Source organism: Geospiza fortis, unplaced genomic scaffold, assembly GCF_000277835.1.
Source record: "Geospiza fortis unplaced genomic scaffold, GeoFor_1.0 scaffold40, whole genome shotgun sequence".
Taxonomy (NCBI): domain Eukaryota; kingdom Metazoa; phylum Chordata; class Aves; order Passeriformes; family Thraupidae; genus Geospiza; species Geospiza fortis.
Window position 1 is genome coordinate 4,049,778 of NW_005054297.1, and position 21,462 is coordinate 4,071,239.

Below are 21,462 nucleotides of genomic sequence, written 5' to 3' on the forward strand. Positions count from 1 at the left end.
AAAATATGAAAGCTCAGGTTAACTAACATATGCCAGCTTTTAACACTGATCCTGATCACACTGTTAAAAGAAACAAATTCGACAATATAAAACACAGCTACAATACTGTTTTCAGAAACTAGCAAGATATGCTTGTGATAAATGACATATCATTTTTGTTAATGATTGTTTGACTACCACATACTTTGTAATCAAATGCAATCTTAAAATATAAAAAACACACACCTATTACCAACTTCATACATCTATTTGGGGCCTGAGTTAAAAATTTTAGGATTCAAGCTTTCACATCAACAAAAATGTAAAAGGCTGAACAGTTTGTTAAATTCTACCATTATTATTGAATGGCCTCTTCTTTCATCATGAAGCAAAATGAAGAATTAAAGGAGAGACATGGTTATGACAGCTAAATTATCATACTCAAGAAAGACAAAATAGCTACTTGCATAACTGTTAGTTTGCATCAACAAATTTTATAGAGAAAAAACAGTGAAAGCATATTACTAGATTATGCTCCTATAAAATAGAAAAGGTAGTCCTAAGCATGATCAAACTCATTTTCTTAGTCTGGTAATTTTGATTCCTACCTGTGATGGTATATGTAACTGACCATGATCATCAACAGGCACATCAGCAAAACCATGGCAGTGGCATAAATTACTGGATGCAGAAGGTCAGCTGGCTGTGTATATAACTCAGCTCCAGTCAAGTCCTGACAACAACAACAAAAAACCATTAGTCCACTATATCTATTTTTTGAGGGTGAGGCAATGACAAAGGGAACACAAGAAGTAACAGACACCTTCCAGATGAAATGTCTTCCTTCCTTTCCCACTGGTCCCGAAACAACTCTTCAATTATTTATTTGTTATTTCTGCATTTCTTCTGCAATTATCTGCTATTCTGGCTGACCTTTATAAATGCAGTCACAATTCTTATAGAGCAGTTCAACTTCATATATTTTTGAAGATACAGAGAGTTCAGCAGCTTATAGAAACACACCACTTTCTTAATCTTAAAATATTTCTATGTACAGATGTGCAGTAACCGTGTGTTTCAGTTGTGATTATCTTCTTTAACAGCCCAAAGAACATCACAGACAGGAAAACATTAAAGGATCTGTATCTGGAATGGAATAACCCCATGCACATAAAAACAGAGGCTGGGCATTGGACTGAATAGAAAACAACCTGAGTTAGTGGTAGACAAAAGCCACCCATAAGCCAGCAACGTCACCTGTAACCCGAGGCCAGGCTTTGCTGTGTGAGCACTGACACAGCAAGTGGGTGAGCTGCTCCTTCCCTTCTGCTGAGAGACCACCCTGCAGAAGTTGCAGTTTGAGGCTCCCCAGCACAAGAAAGACACTGACATACTAGATGGAGCAAGTCTAACAGATCACCAGGATGATTAGCAGCCTGAAGCATACACTGTCTGAGACTGAAGACGTCATGTCTTTTATCTTTAAGAAGAAAAGGAAGAGGAGAGAAATCTCATTATTATATTAAACTACCTACTGAGATAGTATAAAGAAGACCAAATCAAACTCTTTCAAACTCTTCTTGGAACTGAACCATCCACTAATGAAAGGAAACTGACACTACCAGCAACACAGAAAATTCTGATTAGATACAGGAGAAAAATTCTGAAGTGGTCACATACTGCCCAGAGAGACTGTGTCCCTGGAGATACTCAAAGCCTGACTGAATGTGATCTGGAGCAGTAAGATTTGACTTTAAAAGCAGTCAAACTTTGAGCAGGTTAACTGGACCAAATGGCACCAGATGTTCCTACCAGACTGTTATTCTATGATTACTGTTTGACCAGAATAGATAGTTGATAACGCTAAGAGAACTCAACAGCTCTATAGCATCAATAAATTTTCTGAATCCACCCAGATTTTCATTTACTCAGAAGAAGCAATAATTCTGTTTGAAAGAAGTTAAAATTTACTAGAGTTCCAGGAGTGGGGAGGGGACAGAGACATGACACAACAACTCAAAAGAAACTGTAGTCCCCAGCACAAAATACAGTAAATTTACTTAACTATGATTATTAAAAAAGATCTATTTAACGTAATTTTTTGGAATGGACAGGATACAGAAAAGTCTCTCCCTTATGATTCTGAATAAGTTACTCTTAAACTTCTGGAGTTGGCAAAGTTCAAAAGTGTCCTGAGGAAAAGGAGAAAAAACTTAGCATTAAGAAAGACCAGTAAAAGACTGGGAAGAAGTTTCAGTCAGTTTTGAGAAAAGCAGTGATATTTTTAAGCCTAAATTCAGTAATCTGATTTCATGGACAGGAAGAGTTTTTGAATTGAAGCATACAATTAAATTAGTGTCAAAAGTCTCTTCACCATACCTTCAATTGTTCTTTCATCAGAATATAAATTTGTTATTCCTAACTAACTCAACAACCTCATTTCAAACTAATTTAATCAAGTTGTCAGTTTGATTCTTATCTATTTGGTTTTCTTTGGCACCTGGCAAAGGATCATAAGAATTTATGCCTCAGGCAGCCAGTGTCATCTGATTTCAACACTACCCATGGCCTGGTTGTTATGCAGCTGGGGATCCCTGAGAACTCACTGCTGTTACAAGCATGAGCAAATGTTTAGTTACACCTGGCCCATGAATACCAGGCAACACAAACTATAGGGCAATTCTGCTTGCTGCTTCCAGACTGGTTTCAGGTATGTATTGGTGTGAATTTCAAGAATGAGAGCTACAAAATCCCAAGATTTACAATAATCTTCTACAACATGTGAGGAAACGTGCCTAGATAGCTGAAGCCTTGACCCAATAACCAATGGAATAAATCAATGGAATTCTTTATCCATTGCACTGACATTTTTCATCTAGCAAAAAGAGTAAGGGGAGCAAATAATGTTATTTCTGAGTTAAACTGCTCCTAAATAATTACTGAGTAAAAAAACAATAACAGTAATAGTAGAGACGGCATTAAGAATACTGGGGAGTTTATAGTTAATTAGCAGAACTTTTGTTTCTTCTCAAGCACTATTGCTGGGTTTTTTCTTCTGTTCAGTCTGTAATAATGAGTTTTCAGCTGAGCCTTCTGCTTATCTCTTCTATTATTAAACAGTGGTGAATATAATCTCCAAATAAATACAAAGTTTTACAACTGCATCTTCCTAAATCACTAGATCAGAAAATCAGGCAATCAGTGACGTGTTTCCTTATCAGAGGACTTCATGTTATGTTCTGAAATGTATGAAGAGGGTCAGTACACTACAAATTCCTTTCTTCTAACATATAAGTACTAAAGTAAAGTAGATTAAAATAGAGTGAAATAGCTCTGGTTAAGTCATTCACCATCCAAGCCAGGATGATGAACCACCATGTTCAGGTCCCTCCTGGCTCTGCTGTTTCACACATTTGATGTTAATGACAACTGCTGGATTAAAGAGCAAAGTTCTAAAACTGAACCCAAAAGAACTTCCTCTGAGCCTGAGACCAGAACCCAGACTTATACAACATGATGGGAGTTTAGAAATGAAATAGGCTATTATGGCTTTTTTGGTTAATATATGGATAGGCATTATGAAAAGCTTTTTTAGCAGCACAGAGACATCCAGAGTTTCTGCAGTGTGTAATCCATGTGCAAAGAACATCTGTCAGATGAGTGTTATTCTGGGCCCCTCCTCCCCAGTCTCCACAGCCTAACATTTTGGTAAGTGGCTTAATATTTAAAGAATACCAGTTTTGAGCAAGTACACAACAAGAGCTACTGAGAGAAAAGGAAGAAAGCTGCCCCTTTCTCTAACTTGATTTCTGATTGTCAACAGTTTCCTCTACAATGCACAAGAGGATACAATTCATACCATCTTACCATGTGTTAATTCAGAACTAGTCTTTATAGAAGCAATTGAGCATGCTTTTCATTTTTCTTCCTCCAGGTGACAGAAATGTGATCAATTAAAAGCATAATCTCTCTTTACGTGCATATTATACATAAAAATGAATTTTATTTCTGTTTTAACAAAGGCTGCTAAATTTTAGGAAATTATTATATATTTTAAAAATAGGAAGGGAAAAAGGAACACTACTTGTAAAAGTTTACTTGATTGCAGAAGTTTAAAGTAATTTAAAACACTACCCTCAAAGGTAAATTGAAAAGTTGCTCTCTGAGCTCTTTTAAAAAACTTGGCATGTAAATCAATTTTATATAAGTTTAGCCAGGTAATTACCATTTAATTCTCTTCAGAGGAAGATTTTTGAAAATCTGAGTTGCTAAAGAAAAATATCAACTTCTCATCCACTAATCATCATAAGAGAGTGCTTTTTCTTCCATGTATGATTACATAAAAATATATATTTAATTCCACATGGAACACATTAACTGGCACAAAACCCACGCCAAATTTACATTTAACAGTATTTCCTAAATCTTGTGATATTTCACTGAGCTTACTACCAGTCCATCTTATTTATGTACCACATTTTATAATTTAGCATCTGTAGGGATTACTGACGAGCAGGGTAGCAGTCACCATCTATAAAAAGGGAAGTTTCCCAGGCCAGACTCTAAAATTAAGAATTCTGAGAACAGACAAAGAAGAAATTCAGCTTCCCAAGAGAGGGGAGCACTAAAAGAAAGTGTCTCTTCATCATGCTTCAGAAGTGGTTAACCCTTTTATTGATACCAATATGCTTAGACTAGATTTTGGATACTATTTTTCAGCAGTATTTAAAAAATATTTTTCATAGTTACTAAGTGTTTTGATCTTTCTTCCATTTCTACTGATGTCTTCTGGTAACAGACCTACATACAAATGAACTAACAGTTTGGGGTGAAATCATTGTCTTTGGTTATGGATCACAGAAAAAATACCTGAGAAACACTCCTGGTCAACTGACAAAGTCAACAAATCTAACACAGAGAAGGTAGTTTAAAAAAAGAGCAGTAACAGTTGAAGATAGCCTGTCATTCATAGACCAAAGTTCATGAAAGTTCCCGAATTTGATTAAGTAACTCATTAAAATGTCTATAATATAATACTTTGCATATGAAAATTCCTTTTTTCCTAGCATATCCAGTTGTTCATTAATTATTTATTACCCAATTAATTATACTTGATAGAGTTCTGCTTAAACCTCATCTAACCTCAACGTTTACATCAACAAAAGCAAAAACTAAAGATGTATTTATTATGTCTAGTTTTACGTGAAATGGAGCGTGGGAATGCTCGTTTTCCTTAACGCAAGAAAAAAACAAACAGAATTGTATCTTGAAACATTTTTAAGTTCCAGAAAGAAATTAAATTCCCAAGCGTCATACCATTAAAACAGCATAGTTGCTGAGGGAGTAGCACTGAATGGTGGTAATATTTTCATCAGACAGAAGGATGCGACAGCCATCAGATTTCCATCCCCCTTGTCCGTTCAGGAGATCGAAGTCCCACTGAGCAGCGACAGCATCTGCTCCATGTGCAATGCGCCGCAGCGTCACGTTGATAGGAACATGGGGACTGGCTACGTTTAATCCATCTGTTACAAAGAAAATGCATTTGCACATACATTTCTCAGCATGTAACACATTAGATGCTAAAACTTTCTACTGGATACACACTATTCAAAATAAGGGAGTCAAAACTGTTTACTAAAGATCATAAAAAAGTAATAATAAAAACAAACCTATCTTGGTAAGAATAACTGGAGTCACAACTGTACGACGTTTCCCATCGTCAGCCAGGTTTGTTGAATTTCCTGTTGCTGGGAAAAGCTTTCCATTGCGAAATGCAATAAGCTGAAGCTTGCAGACAGATTCATCTGCTGGTCTGATTTCTCTTTTTTGTTTTTGGGTGAAAAGGGAAGCTGGCAACTGGATGGAGGCCTCTACAACTGTGTTCTAGAAACAAACAGATTTTTAAAGTTCAAAAGAGAAAATTATGTTCTTTACAGAGATTAAATCAGCAACTCCTCTATATGTACAGAGTCAGAGATGAATGCATTTAGCAGACTATGCATTGTGATCAACCTCTTTGACAGTGTTTTCAAGTAATCCAGGATAAAATAGCTTAATCAAGTTATTAAACCTTAAAACATTTTTTAAAAGAAAAAAGTTAAGATTCTGCAGTTACCTTATGGCAACTGTTACAGAGACTAAAGTTAAAGTTGGTATCAGTAAAGTATTATCAGAGTTTTTTGAGACTAGACTATTAGCAACTAGAAGCAGCAACCAACACAACCAGAGAGAAATGCTGTAATTGTGCACTAGTACCATTCAAAACAAAATGCTGTATACAACAGGGTAGTTTTACTTGTCTATAAATGATACTTGACTGAGAAGCATGCTTATGATTTCACAGAATTGCACAAGCATAAATTGTAATATACATCCTGCAGTGACATTCAAGCAAATTAAGTGCTTAAAACAAACTGGTAAGTTGAGGAATATAACTAAGAAAAATACTTTTATGGAATATGAGGAAGTGTTTCCATTTTATACATATCCATATAGAGATGTAATACATATAGGTGAGTGTGTGTGTGTATATGCAGATGCACACACAAAACTATCAGGTCCATCTTCTACTTCATGCTTAATTACAGTATTACTCTGAGCAGAATATTTCACAATTTTAAGGACACTGCTAATATCTGATTTAATATGTAATTAAGGTGAAAGTACAGAAAAATAAAGATGTATTATTACAAACTAGGAAGCGTCTCAATTTCCATACTTATGAAAAAGTCAGAAAGGATCTTTCAACTTATGAAGTTACAATGAAGAAAACCACACCTACTTATTAAAATCTGTGTCCATTAAAACAACTATTTTATAATCAAGCTTTATTATCCTTTATCCCTTTAATTCTTCTCACAGTCATTTCGGATTACACAAAAATGCTAATTTAAACTTAGAAATTAGTAACAATAAACTTGCTTGCCAAATTAGTAATATATATTATTACAAAGTGAGTAGGGAAACAAAGAGCATCCCACCTTTAAAGCCAGGCTTGACAGTGTATTTGAAACATTGCACTTAAAGCTTAGTTGTTTATCTAGATTTCCATCTGGGTCTCTTCTCCCATAATCACTCAGTCCCGTACGGTCTGATGTAGCCACTTTCTGAAATACGGTGCAAGTCATCCCAGTGAAACCAGCAGCCTTTATTACATAGGCCTCAAGAGCAATATTTGGAGAATACTGTAACAACAAAAATCAAACATGAAATGATTTTACACACCACAGACAGGATAATAAATAATCTAAAAGGGATTCTCTGTCTTCACAGAAAAAACACATCCAGAAAACCATCTCAGTTTATCTGGTAGGTATAAATCTTTTCAGAGTATTGCTCTACTCCCTTCAGAAATAGTAGGCATTTCAGATAATGCCAGTCTTTATTAAGAAAAATAAAAAGCTATTCAAATTCAAGAGTGAGCAAAACCTCCTCTAAATAAATCAATAAATTCATGCTTACAGTAGAATAAACTTGAGCTCCATTTGCAAGCCGATACATAGCAATTTTCTGTAGACACTGTACAATTCTGGTGCAAGCCTTGGCTTCCCTTTGTGCCATCCACAGAACACGTTCATCAGCCAACATAATATTACTTGCTATGTCCACCATGACGTCGCCAAGCTAACATGGAAGAGAAGTAAGACTCTTTTATAGGTATGAAAGCATTCAGCAGGTAGGGTCATTAGCAGAAAATACAAAGTGAGTTGGCAGCACAAAGAGCACAAAGAAAATGGTTGCTCCTATTTCAATCACTTCATCACATTGAGATACTGAAAAACGTTGACTTGGACACTTACTCCCACTGAAGAAAAATGTAGTGCCACTAGAATGTGTCTGTTTATATAGTACTCAGCAAAAACCCACGACAAATATATTTTATTAAAAGGAAATGGTGCAATACTCCACCTTCTACTGTACTAATTGCTTAAGAGGACCATTTACAATCAACTTGGAAGCCAAAACTATAAATCAACTATAATACAGTTTGCATGTATGATAGAAGATAATAGGAAAAGAGTAAAACAGGCAAAAATTAGCATACATCCCTTCTGTTTTGCTCCCTTTTAGTAAGTAAAACTTCTTTTTATTACTTTGTTTGCCTTCAAATTTGCATGACCTGTTTTAGGTCACAGGTTTACATCAGAGAGACAGCAAATATCCATAAGTACCAGCGCTGCTTTCAAACCATCAATTACATTGTTTTAAGTCCACAGTCCTCACCCTGCCTTCTGTATGAAAAACAAATACCAACTATAAAGGGAACTTATTTAGGCCACTACCAAAAATAATGAGCACATTTAAGGAGCAGTGACAAATACTGGACCAAAAGTAAAGATGAGTATAATTTTTAGTTAAATTGACCAAAATGCAATTGACAGTGCCTAAATTTAAGGACTAGAATTCTCAGCTTGAAGAGACAAAGGGTAGGGTGAGGAAAGTATCTCCTTTACTATGCTGGCTTCCCAATTTTTTTTCAGAATATTACTAATCAGGAGAGAACACAGTAATTTCAGTAATTTGCTGTCCTCTTTAAAAATCTTTAAATATAAAGACAAGAATAGGAATGAAAAAGTATTTGTTATTTTGAGAACTGGCTCTCTGAAGAACATAATTTTCAATCAGTAAAAATTCTTGTATAACACAGAGCCTTAAGTAGCATTTGCAGACTGTAGTCCTTTCATTAAATCTTCAACAACAAAGTTAAATTAACTGAATGTGTTTATGATGACTTATTACTGCTTGAGAAATGGTAACAAGTTTTACACATCAACACACAGTGATTTTAGAATAAACCAGCACAATTCGCAGAATTAAAGTTGCTTCATGCTTTTAAAATATATTACACATTATTCTTTCTCCTACTTATCGAGGTATGAACAAGTTTTTCCAGCTGTATTCTAAATTAAGACAATCTGCTAAGAACTTTCTGAACAATTGTGTTGTTGCTTCTGATATGAAAGAGCTAATAAATTGTAATTTATTGTACTAATCTTTCAAACAGCCCCTTTAGCACAAACTAGGGAATGAATAAGAAGATGGTGTAAGTGAATCAATATGAATAATAGGATCAAGAACAAGTTCATGGAGTAACAACCTGAAAAGAAATCAAGCCTTATTAATAGCTACTAAAATTTTTACATGAAATTGTACTCATGTTCTTTAAATATACCAGCAAATCACAGGCTGGCTTCAAAACAAATCCACTGAGAAAAAAACCCATTGTCTAAGATGAAAATCCACTAAGGAGTTCTGCAAAGGATGTAGAACCAGCATTTATGGTTTGCTGGGGGCTGGACAGGGAAAATTTGGCTTTTTTTTTATGCACGAGTTTAAACTCGAGGCATTGTGGTCTCCAACTTCCCAACATGCACTGTACAGTGAGATCAATATAACCTCTGTTCAGCAGTGAAACAGAGAGTTTCTACCCACTGGTGGGACTATTCAACTGGCATTTTTCTCCCCAAAAATGAGCGTTCTCTAAGATTTTGTTTTAATGTCTTATGTTATATCCTGCAAGACAGAGGAGTACTGAAAACCTTAGAGATTTGGCTCAATATTGAATAAAGACAGTCTATCACAGTGGAAGGGGAGAAGATAAGTCTTGTTTTATTCATTATTGAGAGGATCTCTGAGGCTTTCATTATTTGTGTTTTTAGATAAGAACATACCAATGAAAACCTGTGTGACCCACTCCATATTAAATAAAAACAGACTTACTGTACCTATCTCCCTGCTCCAATGCTGACCAGAGGTGTTACTCACATTACAGGTCCAGTGAATGCTGGATCATCTCAGCGCGAATGCAAAGTCTGTGACCATGGGTCAGCAACTTCAGGGACCTACTAAACAAACAAAAACATGGAATAGAATCTGACAATCCACTAACTCAGTGCCTGCATCTAGTGTTGGGAAGATTTCACTGCTCAGAATACTTAAGGACAAACACTTTAGTTATCTTTACAGTGATGGCAAATTATCCAGTTACCTCTTTATATTTTTCAGCAAATCTTCCAAATTTCTCTATCATTTCAGCCACAAAAATAACATCCATTTTATCAGAAAAATTTGCTGCTTCAACTGTGTAAGCCAAGAGCTGTCTTGCTGTTGCCACTGCATTAGTGAGGTTGAGCGGCATCTAAATAGAGAACAAACATGAGCATTTGAGAAATAGCAAGATAGAGACAACACTTCACCAATTAATAAATAAGCATTGATCCAAAGAGGAGAGCAATTCCAAGAGGGCTCACAGTGTTTTGAGTAGCTAAGGACCACCACCTTATCTGTAAGCAACAACATTTCCTACAAGCCAGAGAGCTACTGTTTGTACTGGCAGCCAGCAACTGGGTTTTGTGCTGTTCCCCTAGAAGAGAGAGAGGTATTACACCAAAAAAAGGAGAAAAATCTCCCAAAACAGTATTGTCAACTGCTTATTTTCATTTTGACCAAAGCCAAGGCATGACAACACAAAGCTCTTTAAATATAGCAAGAGAAGCCAAAACCAATTCAAACACACCACTGCCACAGCATTCACTCTCAATTCTGTAATTATAGGAAACATTTGGAATGCATACACACACAAAAAAACAAGACAGATCTCACTATGACAAAGGTCATGATTTCACTCCTGAAACAAACCCCATGCTGGAAAATTCTTCACTAAATAGTACACAACATCCACACGTCTGAGCCAGCAGGAACCAAAAGTGGGAAATTTTACATAGTATACTGGAAAGCTGTGCTAATGTTATCAGCTCATGTTCAGATGCTGTTTATCCATGATAATCCAAACTACAGAGGCTCTCTCTCTGGTTTTTGGTGTGGAGATATCTAATCTGCCCTACTGAATTTGAAAAGTGCCACCTAAGCACAACTACATATTTGTCCTTGCCAGTCTTAGCACTTGTACATAAATTCCAATGTGAGTAATGGAAGTTGGGTTTTTTTTGTCAATATGCTGAAAGTTATGTATTTAAAGTCCAAATAAAGTTCAAAGTCAAAACACATACTGAACAAAGTCAACTTTTAAATTCAGACACTCTTTATGATTTCTTTGAACCTCTTCTTTAATCATGAATTCCTTGTCACCTAAAACTACTTGTTCAATACACAAACAAGAACAGCAGAATACGAATGCTCTTGTAGAATGTTATAAAGGTTTCATTTTATTTTACTTGTGAACCTTTATTTGATTTCAAATGTTTGGCAAAGTTCTGATATTCAAAACAGCTCAACTACCTTTGTTCAAAGGCTATAAACATGCTTGTAATATGATTACATTTAACATTAGTCTCAGAGACAAGAAACTTCATGCAGAATACTGCTAAAAATTCCAGTCCTACTACACATAAAAAGAAGGCAACTTTCGTAAGTAAAAACAACTCCCAAACCCAAAACATTCCTCTTCTCCCTTTAAAAAAGTTCAGCATGGAATACCTGTGTACATTTATTTTTGAGTAGAAAATAGGAAGTTATCTATTTCACACATGAAAATTATTCTTCTGCTTTTCTGAAGGTACCAGTCTGATGCTTACACTTTAAACTTCCTAACACAAAGCTGGCAACATTCTTCCACAACCTGAAAACTGTTGGCTAACCAAAAGCAGTTATAACAACCTTAAGTTATCTATGGTCTTGGGGATCTGGGCTATGGTAAATAGGCAGGAATGGCATTGAGTTGTCACAGACCTTGCAGAAAAATGTGAATTCCCTGGTGAGAAAAAAGCAAACCAGGAGCATTGAAGCTCTATTTAAACTAACACTAAACCTGTGTCCCAGAAAAGGACAAAGTGATCCCCAGCATCATCTCTCTCTTGTTAATCAGTCAAAAAGAAAGAACATTTGAGCCCTCAAACCTGTTGACATATGACCAAGCCATGGCATGCACCTCTAGTGCTAGGAATATAAAGCAGTAAAGCAAATAGTTATGTCAACCTTTAAGTTTTTCTTGGGCCAGAACAGGCATTGCCTTTTTTTTTCCTTCTCATCCCTGCCATCTTTGTTGGCCAGCGCTCAGGGGTCCTCAGGGAACCAGAGAAGGAGAACAGAAAGCTGTGTCAGCATTATTAAGTACCTGAACACAGAGGGAGCAAGTCAGCCCATCTTACACAATAGGCAGTACAAATCTTTTGCCTCAAATTGGAGTTAGCCCAATCAACTGGACATCAAGATGTCACTGTGTGCATAAATCTAAGGCATCTTAAAGGGGAAAATACCAGTTTAGATCTGATTGTCCTGGTTGGGGGCTGAGGTGCTTCAGATAGGTAGTGTGAAGTTTTCCCTAATAGAATGTGAGATGAATTGGAACACTCCAAACCCACACAACATGTAGAAACCCTACCCTGGAGTCAGACAAGCACCACGGCCCCATGTTAAACTTAAGTGGTGCTACCAAGATCATAATCCAGTGACCAAGCATTATTAATAAAAAACAAACAAAAAACCAACCACCAAACTCCATAACACCACACCAAAATCAATCTCCTATTTCCATGGTTTCACCTGTTGCATCCATACTAGTGATCTGACTGCACAAGTTGGAAAACAAGCTTAAACTGGAAGCTCAAAGCTTTATGGAGTAATTTCCAACACAGCACCTATACAGACAAGGATGGGTACACTGCTGCAGAACAGGATTTGTGGAAGAGTGCATTAACTACATAAACCTCAAAAGGAACTTGTAGCTGAAAAATTTTGTTTCATAGCTACAATTTAAATTCTAGAATGCTCTCTTGAACCCTGGTAGAGTGCTACCAGATAAAGAAGCCTAGTTAATACTCACTACTTTCACTAGTTAAGCCTTATCAATCACACCAAACCCAAGGTTTACAGCAACAAAGGCAGAGCAGAGTTTGACTACTCTCTACTACTATAATGAAAAGAGTTGTTCTCATTACAGATTAAGCCTGCCTTGTTTCTTTATAGCATATGGGCAGAACAGGGCATCCATGACAAACAATCATGACAAGCTATTCTCTTATGCTTTAGATAAGTACAAAGAATCTTCCTTGCACTTTCAATCTAGGGGCACACAAAACAGGTACTAAACCAAGCTTTTAACCTAAACCTACAAGTTTCAGTATTGTACTCAGAGGCATGTGTCCACCATAACCTATCTAGACCACCAGTATTTCCAGCTTGGAGAAGATAAAGGGTCTTCTGAGTTTTTATTTTCATTAATTAGATTTTCATAATTTGGTTTTACAGAAATGCACAAATTACCTGATTGAACATATAAAGAACTCGAGTCACATCATTTGCATACTGGCACCTGGAGTAGTCCTCGTCTGCCCAGTACCCTCCCCTGTCACATCTGCGCCAGGCTCTTCTCTCATCTTGGGAATTGCCAGGATATATCCCACTGCCAGCAGAATACCGTGTACACAGCAGGTATGCTGTGATGCCTGCCAATGTTCTGGGCCACCTGGGGAGTCAAAAGGGAAAAAAAACCCTCACATTTAGACAAATTTACATGACAAGCAAATAAAAGGATTAAGCACTACAATATGAAATAAAGAGACACTCAAAACTAAAACTATTTAAAGGGCCACCTTGGCTCATCTTCAGCATTTTCAAGCTGTTCATATTTCTGTCTATTAACAAAATGAGTTCTAATGTTAGCATGCTTTTTTGAATTCTTTCATGAGGTTTCAGGTGGAGAGAAGAAGGTGCTTATAAAACAACTAAAAATAGTTTACAATTTTTTGATAAAAAACCTTGCCAACTTCATGAAAAATTCCCTGTTAACACTATAAAAACAAATTGATGCTTGCGTTCTACTTGTCCTCTACACATGCATTAATACAACTTTCAAACAATTGCATTCATATTCCTACCAAACTGCAGATATGAACAGAGGATTACACTTGCAGTATTCAAGAAACACTAGTAGCAGTAGTACAACCACTCTGACCAGTTTTGCAAACAAAATACCAAATAGAATTTAATGGGAAAAAATTTGTTCTTAATGTCAAGAAAGGAGAAAATAATTTCTTTCACTCAAAGTATGTGAAACTGTGCCCTTCTTAAGAAAAATCCTAACATTCTCTCCACTCTCTCCTCTAATTTTACTGCATATTTTATCTGTACAAACAAACACTGATAACAACAAAAACCCAAGAAAATAAACTGCGATACATCTGTAATACACTGATCATTCATTAGAGCAGAACTGATCCAAGGAAAAAAATAAGAATAGAAGAAAACCATGCCTGAATTAAGGTGCAATGCTGAGCAGACAGAAGGAACAAGGACAAGGAATGGCAATCAGTCTGCCTGCTTCCGCTTCTGGCTCTCTACCCTGTTATATGCAGAAGCTTATATGCATAAGTGCTATTTTATCATTCAGAGCACTTATTCTTAAATTTTAGAAGGGAAAAAGAATACATACCTAAATTGCAGAATGCTCAGTATCTCAAATATAACAATCCAACGTGTAAGGTTTAACTACAACTGAGAGCAAGTGAGCTTCACTGATTCATCCCAGGCTTTCTGTAGTGTCATTATGTCAAGCTCCTTTTAGAGTCTTTAGAGCTAACATAGCTTTTCTAAATTTTAAGTATTCCAAAGGGCCTTGTAAAAAGCAGTTGCGTCCAAAAATTGGAACTGGTCAAACAAAAAAATTTGGTGGATTACACTGTGATTTTAAAGTTTGCTTTTTTAAAGACTGCATTATAGTAAATGGCTGTTTATTCACTACTATCATCTAAATTAAGAAATGGTAAGAACATATTGATATTTGAAAAAAAAAAAATCTGTTTGTAGGAAGATGAAGTAAACACCTTGAAAGATGTTCCACTTCCAGGAAATTAAAAATTTAGGTTATATTGCCAATACAAAGAAACTGAAGAAGTCTGCACGATTTTCTCTCCTTTTTTCATCAGTTAAGTAACTCCTCTTACTGAAGATGCTAGAATTTATCACAGGTCTTCTGAGAGAAGATAATTAGCTCCAGGGATGGACTAAGGCAAAAAACTACACTTCTCAATTATATTAAGTGATAGAAGATATTAACCTTTTAGGGTATACTAGAAGTCTTCTCTATCTTAAATTTCCATTTATTCTTAATTAATTCAAACAGAACAATTAACATGTAACATTAACATGTTCAGTAATGGAAGAGAGACACTTAGTTCCAGCCATTTTGACTATTACTTAAGTTTGGGCAAGAAGTACCAAAAATATAGCTGCTGGTGGCATCCCAGTATTACACAGGTCACTGCAACAACCATAAAAATTCTCAGTCAGTAAGAGAACTAATGCAAAAGACTAGATGATAAATACAACAAACCAAACTACGAAACAAGGACTTAAATTTAACTACCTTTTGTAACAGCTTTCACATTACAGATCAGCTCTCTATATTGTAGTAACATAATTTCATTAAGAAATGGAGATTGTTATTATGGCCATTACTAGAATATTTGAATACTAGAAGAGACAAAAGATTATCTGAGTATCCACCAGAGCTTCATCCAACCCAGCAAATACTAATTCACACACACTCAGAGCCTCAGCAGCCACTTGAAGTAATTAAGAGAAATGTCACCATCAACCAATACCGGAAAGGAAAACTTATATGAGATTTGGTGACAAAGGAGGTAGTTAAAAGAAAGAGGAACAAAATTTTAAAATAATTAGCACAAATTTTAAATGCCTGGTATCATATTGAGGTATTTCAGAGAATGCAAATTAATTGAAAGAACAGATACAGATTCTACAATGGTAACAAAAGGATTTTAACATCTTTTTAACTGTAAAGAAGGCAAAAGAAAGGACAAAAACCATCCTCAGAAAAAATTACAACCGTATTGCTGTGAATTGCCACAATTCCAGTAGTAACCTTAAGTGCAATGTTACATGCACCTCAGCAAAGCAACAAAGTATCAGACTGGATCATGTCTGGCCAAGTCTGCTCACAGAGAGAGCAAGTTATGCATCTGCTGGGAAGGGAGGGTGGGAGGGAGGGACAGCAGGATACAATACAGGTACACTTATCTAAGTCTCTGAAATGTCAGTAGCAACAAATTGAAATAAACTCTGATTCAACACAGACTGGAAAAACAAGTACAAAGATGAAATACTTCTGTGCTCCCAATTTTTATGTATTTATAATAAGCCTTCAGAGAATCAAGCCAAAAAGAAAACAGGCAGATGAGGACAACTAATAAATCTGCTGGCACAGCTGTTACGAGACATGCAGGCCCACAAATGCCTTGCATAATACACTCAAACCTCCACTTCTAGAATGCAAAGTCAGGTTTCCAGAAACACTGCCACTGGAGTACCAAAACATAATTTCCAAAATCATTTATCAATGCTGAAATTTTTATATTAAGTTCAACATCAAAGATGCCACTTTGAAAGGGATATTTGTCTCTGTCTTTACAGTTTTCTAGAAGTTGTATTTTTCCAAAGCATTTTCAGTAGAAGTGTGGTCAGCTCAGTTTTCACTGAATGTATCACCTTACAGACTGAGTGTCACATGGCCTTGGAATAATTTAAATTCTGTGGTCTTGACAGAGGTTTTATGACACAACCTCCAAGAAAAATATTTTAACTTAAATATGGCGCATGCTGCTCCTTTTCTCACTATTCACATCTAGTGCTAAAGAAGTAGAAAAAGACAAAACAGAGTTTCTCTCTGGTTTCTCAGATTAGGACTCAAATGTAAAACACGTTTTTCAGGAGAGTTTTAATTACTATGCTTTTAAACAAGTAATACTTCTAAGCAATATATGTATCTTCTAGAACTTCTATAGCCATCAAACAGAAAAAAAGTGAGAACACTACTTCAAAGGTTATTAGATTATCACAAGGTTATTTGCCTTTTCTCCCTCTTCTTATCTCCACTTTCCCTATTTTTATTACCACTCTCTTTCATTATTGTCCTTTCATTCTCCCTGAGTTTACTTTGCATTCATGTCCCTGCACAGGATTTTATCATCTTTTGCCATGATCTTCTCAAAAGAATACAAGCAATACCAGGTAGCCTTATAGTCTACACTCCCTTTAGAACAAATTTAGATATGTACAGAAATATTTTACTGTTAAGACTAATGTATTATTTGCATAATGATTTAGAAAGCTTTCTACTAAACTGGACATAAAAGGGGCAATTTAAAACTCAACAGCTCTGTGCCATAATCTCACATCACAAAAACAATACAAATGCACAGCACCATGGAGAGAAACACTTTCAAACCACAGCATCTCTTAGCCTCTTTCCTCTCCCACACACAAAACCCCTTGCACAGGTACAAGTTTCTTTGCAGCCCAGTGGTGAATGAGAGAGGGGAACTGATTTTAGCTTTAACAACATCTCCCTTATTCCCTAGTTTTGCTAAATGAATAAAGCTGTACCATTCTCAATCATGAACTGTTTCTTCCCAATACCTCTATGACATGAGCTAGAGTCATTCTCCAGTTTCCATGAAGGAAAGGAGGACATCCTTCCAGCAGAGCTCAAAAGGTGATTAATGGCATGAAATTCTTACCATGCAAACAAAGGCCATGTAAATTTGTATTCTTAATTTCTTGTGAGTCTAAGCTTGAATATCTTTCACAGTTCACCCAACTGCTAACAGAAGTGCCAATCTGGGGCTGTATTAACACTCTTATTTCATTACTCTGTATAATTAGGTGCTCAAAATTTATCACATATACATGAGTGTAGACAGCTGTGAGGGGAAAGATGGTTCATTTACGTTTAAGCACTTTAATTTCATTTCAGGGGAAAAAAAAAGGCAGACCATGACATTATAAAAGAATCTTTTCTTTCTTACATATTAATTCTCTTTTGAAAGCATTCATTTATTTAAATGAACACTAACTTTCAGTTACAAAGTTACAATGAGTTTTTATATCATAATTTCATTAGCTTACAGACAGTGCAGTCTCTTTTTATTAAATATTAGTAAACCTCTAAATTCAGCACGATAACTACAGTTTTAAAATATATTATGCCCAATGAGTAACACCTTTCAAAAATGTAATTCATATATTTAAAAAAGAATTCTGTCAACTACTAGCATAAAATTATGCTAAGAACAACAGTTAAAGGATTTACTGAAGTGGAAGTATTCTAACATGCAAACTGTATTTTCAATTTAATCATTGTTGTAAAATACTCAGGGAGTTTATCTGAGTAAGACTTAGAATATTTAAATTAAAGAAAACATATTCCAGGATCAAGTTTCTGCCTAACCTTTGCAAACTATGCTGAACTAACACCGAGCCAAAGACACTGAAGACAAACACCATCCTTTGCTACTCTTTCTCATCCCACCTCTGCAGGGATAAAAATCTAGATGCCAGTTTTGAAACACCATCCAAGCTAAAATGACTAACCAGTTCCAACTAAAAAAACCTATAAAATCAAATACACCTAGGATCATTTACAGCCATCTGCTCAGAACCATTTTCTCACTAGTCAAAGCCTTATTTCCATATGCTCTCAAAGGTGAAAAAATTACTCTTTATTATTACTCTACCCTAGCTACAAGAGGAAGTCTGTTATAGTAAACCCAGACACAGTGAACTTTTTGATAAGCTGAACATTTCCTGAAATCTTATTTCTTTCTACTGAATTCCAGAGGGGGTAAATCCTATTACACTGAACAGTCACTGAACAGCACAGGTTAATTTAATGGAAAACACTTTGAAATAAGCCTTTACCATCTGTTTTCACCTCTAATGGCAAATCAAAGAAGAACAATTCACACTAGTATCATAAAAAAATGCATAAGTGATTTAAATAGATGTGTTCTTTGATGAATACAACCTGTGTCTGTTTGACTTTCTTCGCCTTTTATCTAATGCAGGAAGTTCTCCTTTTCTAATGTAATGCTGCAGTTGAAACCACCACAGTGTAAAAAGACAACATGCACAAAGTTACTTATCTAAATAATTCCTTACAATGTGGAAGTGAACTTCTTTAGTAATTCTAAATTGCCTCTGTACAGCAAGTGCTCTTAACACTAATTCCCTTACTAATAGCTCCTCATACTCGACCCTTCTCAAATTGTCCAAGTGATGAACATAAAGGAGATCAGCTTGGAAATAATGCTCTCAGACAGGACTTTAAGTGAATTTTTAGTACAACTGGAGGTCTTCTGCAGTTGAAAGCTTGTTTTTCCCTCCCCCAAAAACTACGTCCCTGGAACATGGTTGAACTTACTTTCCATTTCTTAATATAAAAAATACATGGTCTTAAATCAGCTATATACAAAGAGCATGACTGTAAAAACTCTAATGCACACAGGGAAAGGAAAAGTTTCTAACTGTAAACAAAAGACCAAGCAGAAGATCAACACAGCCAAGCAGCATAAGAAAAGTGAAATGAGTGGATAAAAGCAATTTATACAACATTAAGAAACCCTATGCACCATAGTGAACACAATGCTATTGCAGACACTAATTCTCAGTAGGAACTACTGCAAGGAGGTAAAACACAGAGTAGTCATAAAGGGAATTACCTTACATATAGAGAATCTATACAGAAGCTATCTGTTACAGCTGGCACCTCCAGGAGTAACGTGTTGTTAGAGTGACCAGCAGCAGAAAGATCAGAAAAGGGAAAACAGGTGAAGAGATAAGAACAAAAGATAAAATACTCTGCAACACTCAACACAATGGAATATCACAGCTACCACTACAGTCTCAACAATCATTAAAAGAAAGCAGCACCATTCTTATTGTTTAATACTCACAGGGGGGAAAAAGATCCATACTATGCTTCATATTTCTTAAATAGTTGCCCATTTTGTCCTATAGGAGCAGAAGGCTTTTAAAAAGAGAATGATAACCTGGCAGAAATCCCCCTGTCAGTACATGGTCTAACTCTATCTTAGAGGTAACCTACAGAACTTTAACATTTAAATAATTTCATTTATATATTTCAAGTATCATAGGTTAGTTTCAGTATCTTTCAAGGATGTGTTACCAGGCTCAGAGTTTAATATTTCATAGTATAATTTCTTGCACTTCTGTCAACACCCAGTAATTTAGAAGAGATAAAAATCTATTACACACCATTTACAAGCAAACATCCACATAGGTGCCTCTAATGCATAAAATCTTAGTTAGAAGCTAAATTAAAAGGACTTTTTTTTACTCTGAAAAAAACCTGAGGTTACTAACCTGAAATCCCCTTTATTGTTCACAACCCTCTCTGGAGGGCAGTACTGCGCAGAACTTTCTAACACCACAATGTCTACTGTCCTTGTGTTATTCCCACGTCTGGTTTGTACATGACAACCCCAGTTTCCCGTGGAGCCAGCCTGAATGTTCGAGATTGTCAGTGCACTGGAAAGATAAAATAAAAGAATAAATCAAAACAGTCTTGCAATAACATTTATGTAAGCTTTTACCAAAAGATGAATTAAGTACAGAAAGACAATGGAAGAAAAATCAAATTACATACAGCCATGAGTGATCTTATAAAACCAGAGCTATTTACATCTCAGAGTACTGTAATTAACAGAGAAGTATTTACTATTCTTCAGTCTTTTAATTTTGCCAAGGTAGGAAACAAAAGGAACAGCCATAGGAAAAAGGCTCCAGGACTTCAGAAAGAGGAGAGGAGAAGTCCAAATTCCTCAAGTGTTATCATTGCTATTCAAGACAAAGTTTTTAGTTGTTTAGAAAGGCCAAACTAAAATAAATTCCCAAACGCATAATTTGTTATAAACATTGACGCTCTAATTTACTAATACAAAAATTTACTAATACCATTACAGGATATATAACCACTCAGTAGATGTAGAATAAGTCAACAATCTGATGCAGGCAGAATAAATTACACTTTTAGATCTCTGCTGGAGAACAATATTAACAACTATGGTGTGCTCAAAAGGAAGAGTAAAGAATCCATGAGCAATTCAGTTAAATGCCTTGTTTCCAACATTTTCGTAATCTTAACATTCCATGAAAACAAACGTATCCTACCAAAAACATATTTTAAATTAATGCATTGGGTGAAACTTGCAGAAAATTAAAATCCAACTGCAACTTCCTCTAGCTAATCCTATTTTAAGCATGTAGGTTTGACCTACCCAATCTCTAGACCTCCTTCCTCCAACTTTATTGTTAATAGGAGATGTGTGAAGATTACTTCCCTACTAGGAAGTAATGTTTCTGTGTACGTGTTCACTCAGTGAGGATATGAGAAGGCCTTACTGGTTATGGTAATAGTCACTAAATCAGAGCAGAAAGTAAGAAGCAGGAAATAAATTTTCTCACTATGGATTCACCTTGCAATCAATGAGCAGTTATGAATCATGTTTTTTTCAACAAAAATACCCTGGGATTCATCAGTTTCCACTATCTTCCCATCCTGATACCACAAGACTTGCATGTCTTGATCAATATATGAAGCCATACATTGGAAGGGCAGACTGTCTCCTTCAAAGACCACCTGACGATGAGATGGAGTCATATAGAAAGACGGTAATTCAAGTGGCGGTTCTAGAATTCAAAACA

General features: G+C 35.8%; 1 protein-coding gene across 1 annotated transcript in view; it reads right to left on the reverse strand.

Moving 5' to 3' along the window:
* Positions 1-21,462, reverse strand: part of ADGRA3 (adhesion G protein-coupled receptor A3) — a 55,390-nt gene that overhangs the window by 5,759 nt on the left and 28,169 nt on the right. Inside the window, exons 8-17 of the mRNA XM_005415614.1 lie at positions 21,234-21,447; positions 20,122-20,286; positions 13,204-13,405; positions 9,971-10,120; positions 7,444-7,605; positions 6,963-7,166; positions 5,652-5,865; positions 5,296-5,504; positions 588-712; positions 2-60 (exon numbers count right to left, since the gene is read on the reverse strand). Coding sequence (XP_005415671.1) covers positions 2-60; positions 588-712; positions 5,296-5,504; positions 5,652-5,865; positions 6,963-7,166; positions 7,444-7,605; positions 9,971-10,120; positions 13,204-13,405; positions 20,122-20,286; positions 21,234-21,447 — 1,704 coding nt within the window. The remainder of the gene's footprint in view (position 1; positions 61-587; positions 713-5,295; positions 5,505-5,651; positions 5,866-6,962; positions 7,167-7,443; positions 7,606-9,970; positions 10,121-13,203; positions 13,406-20,121; positions 20,287-21,233; positions 21,448-21,462) is intronic.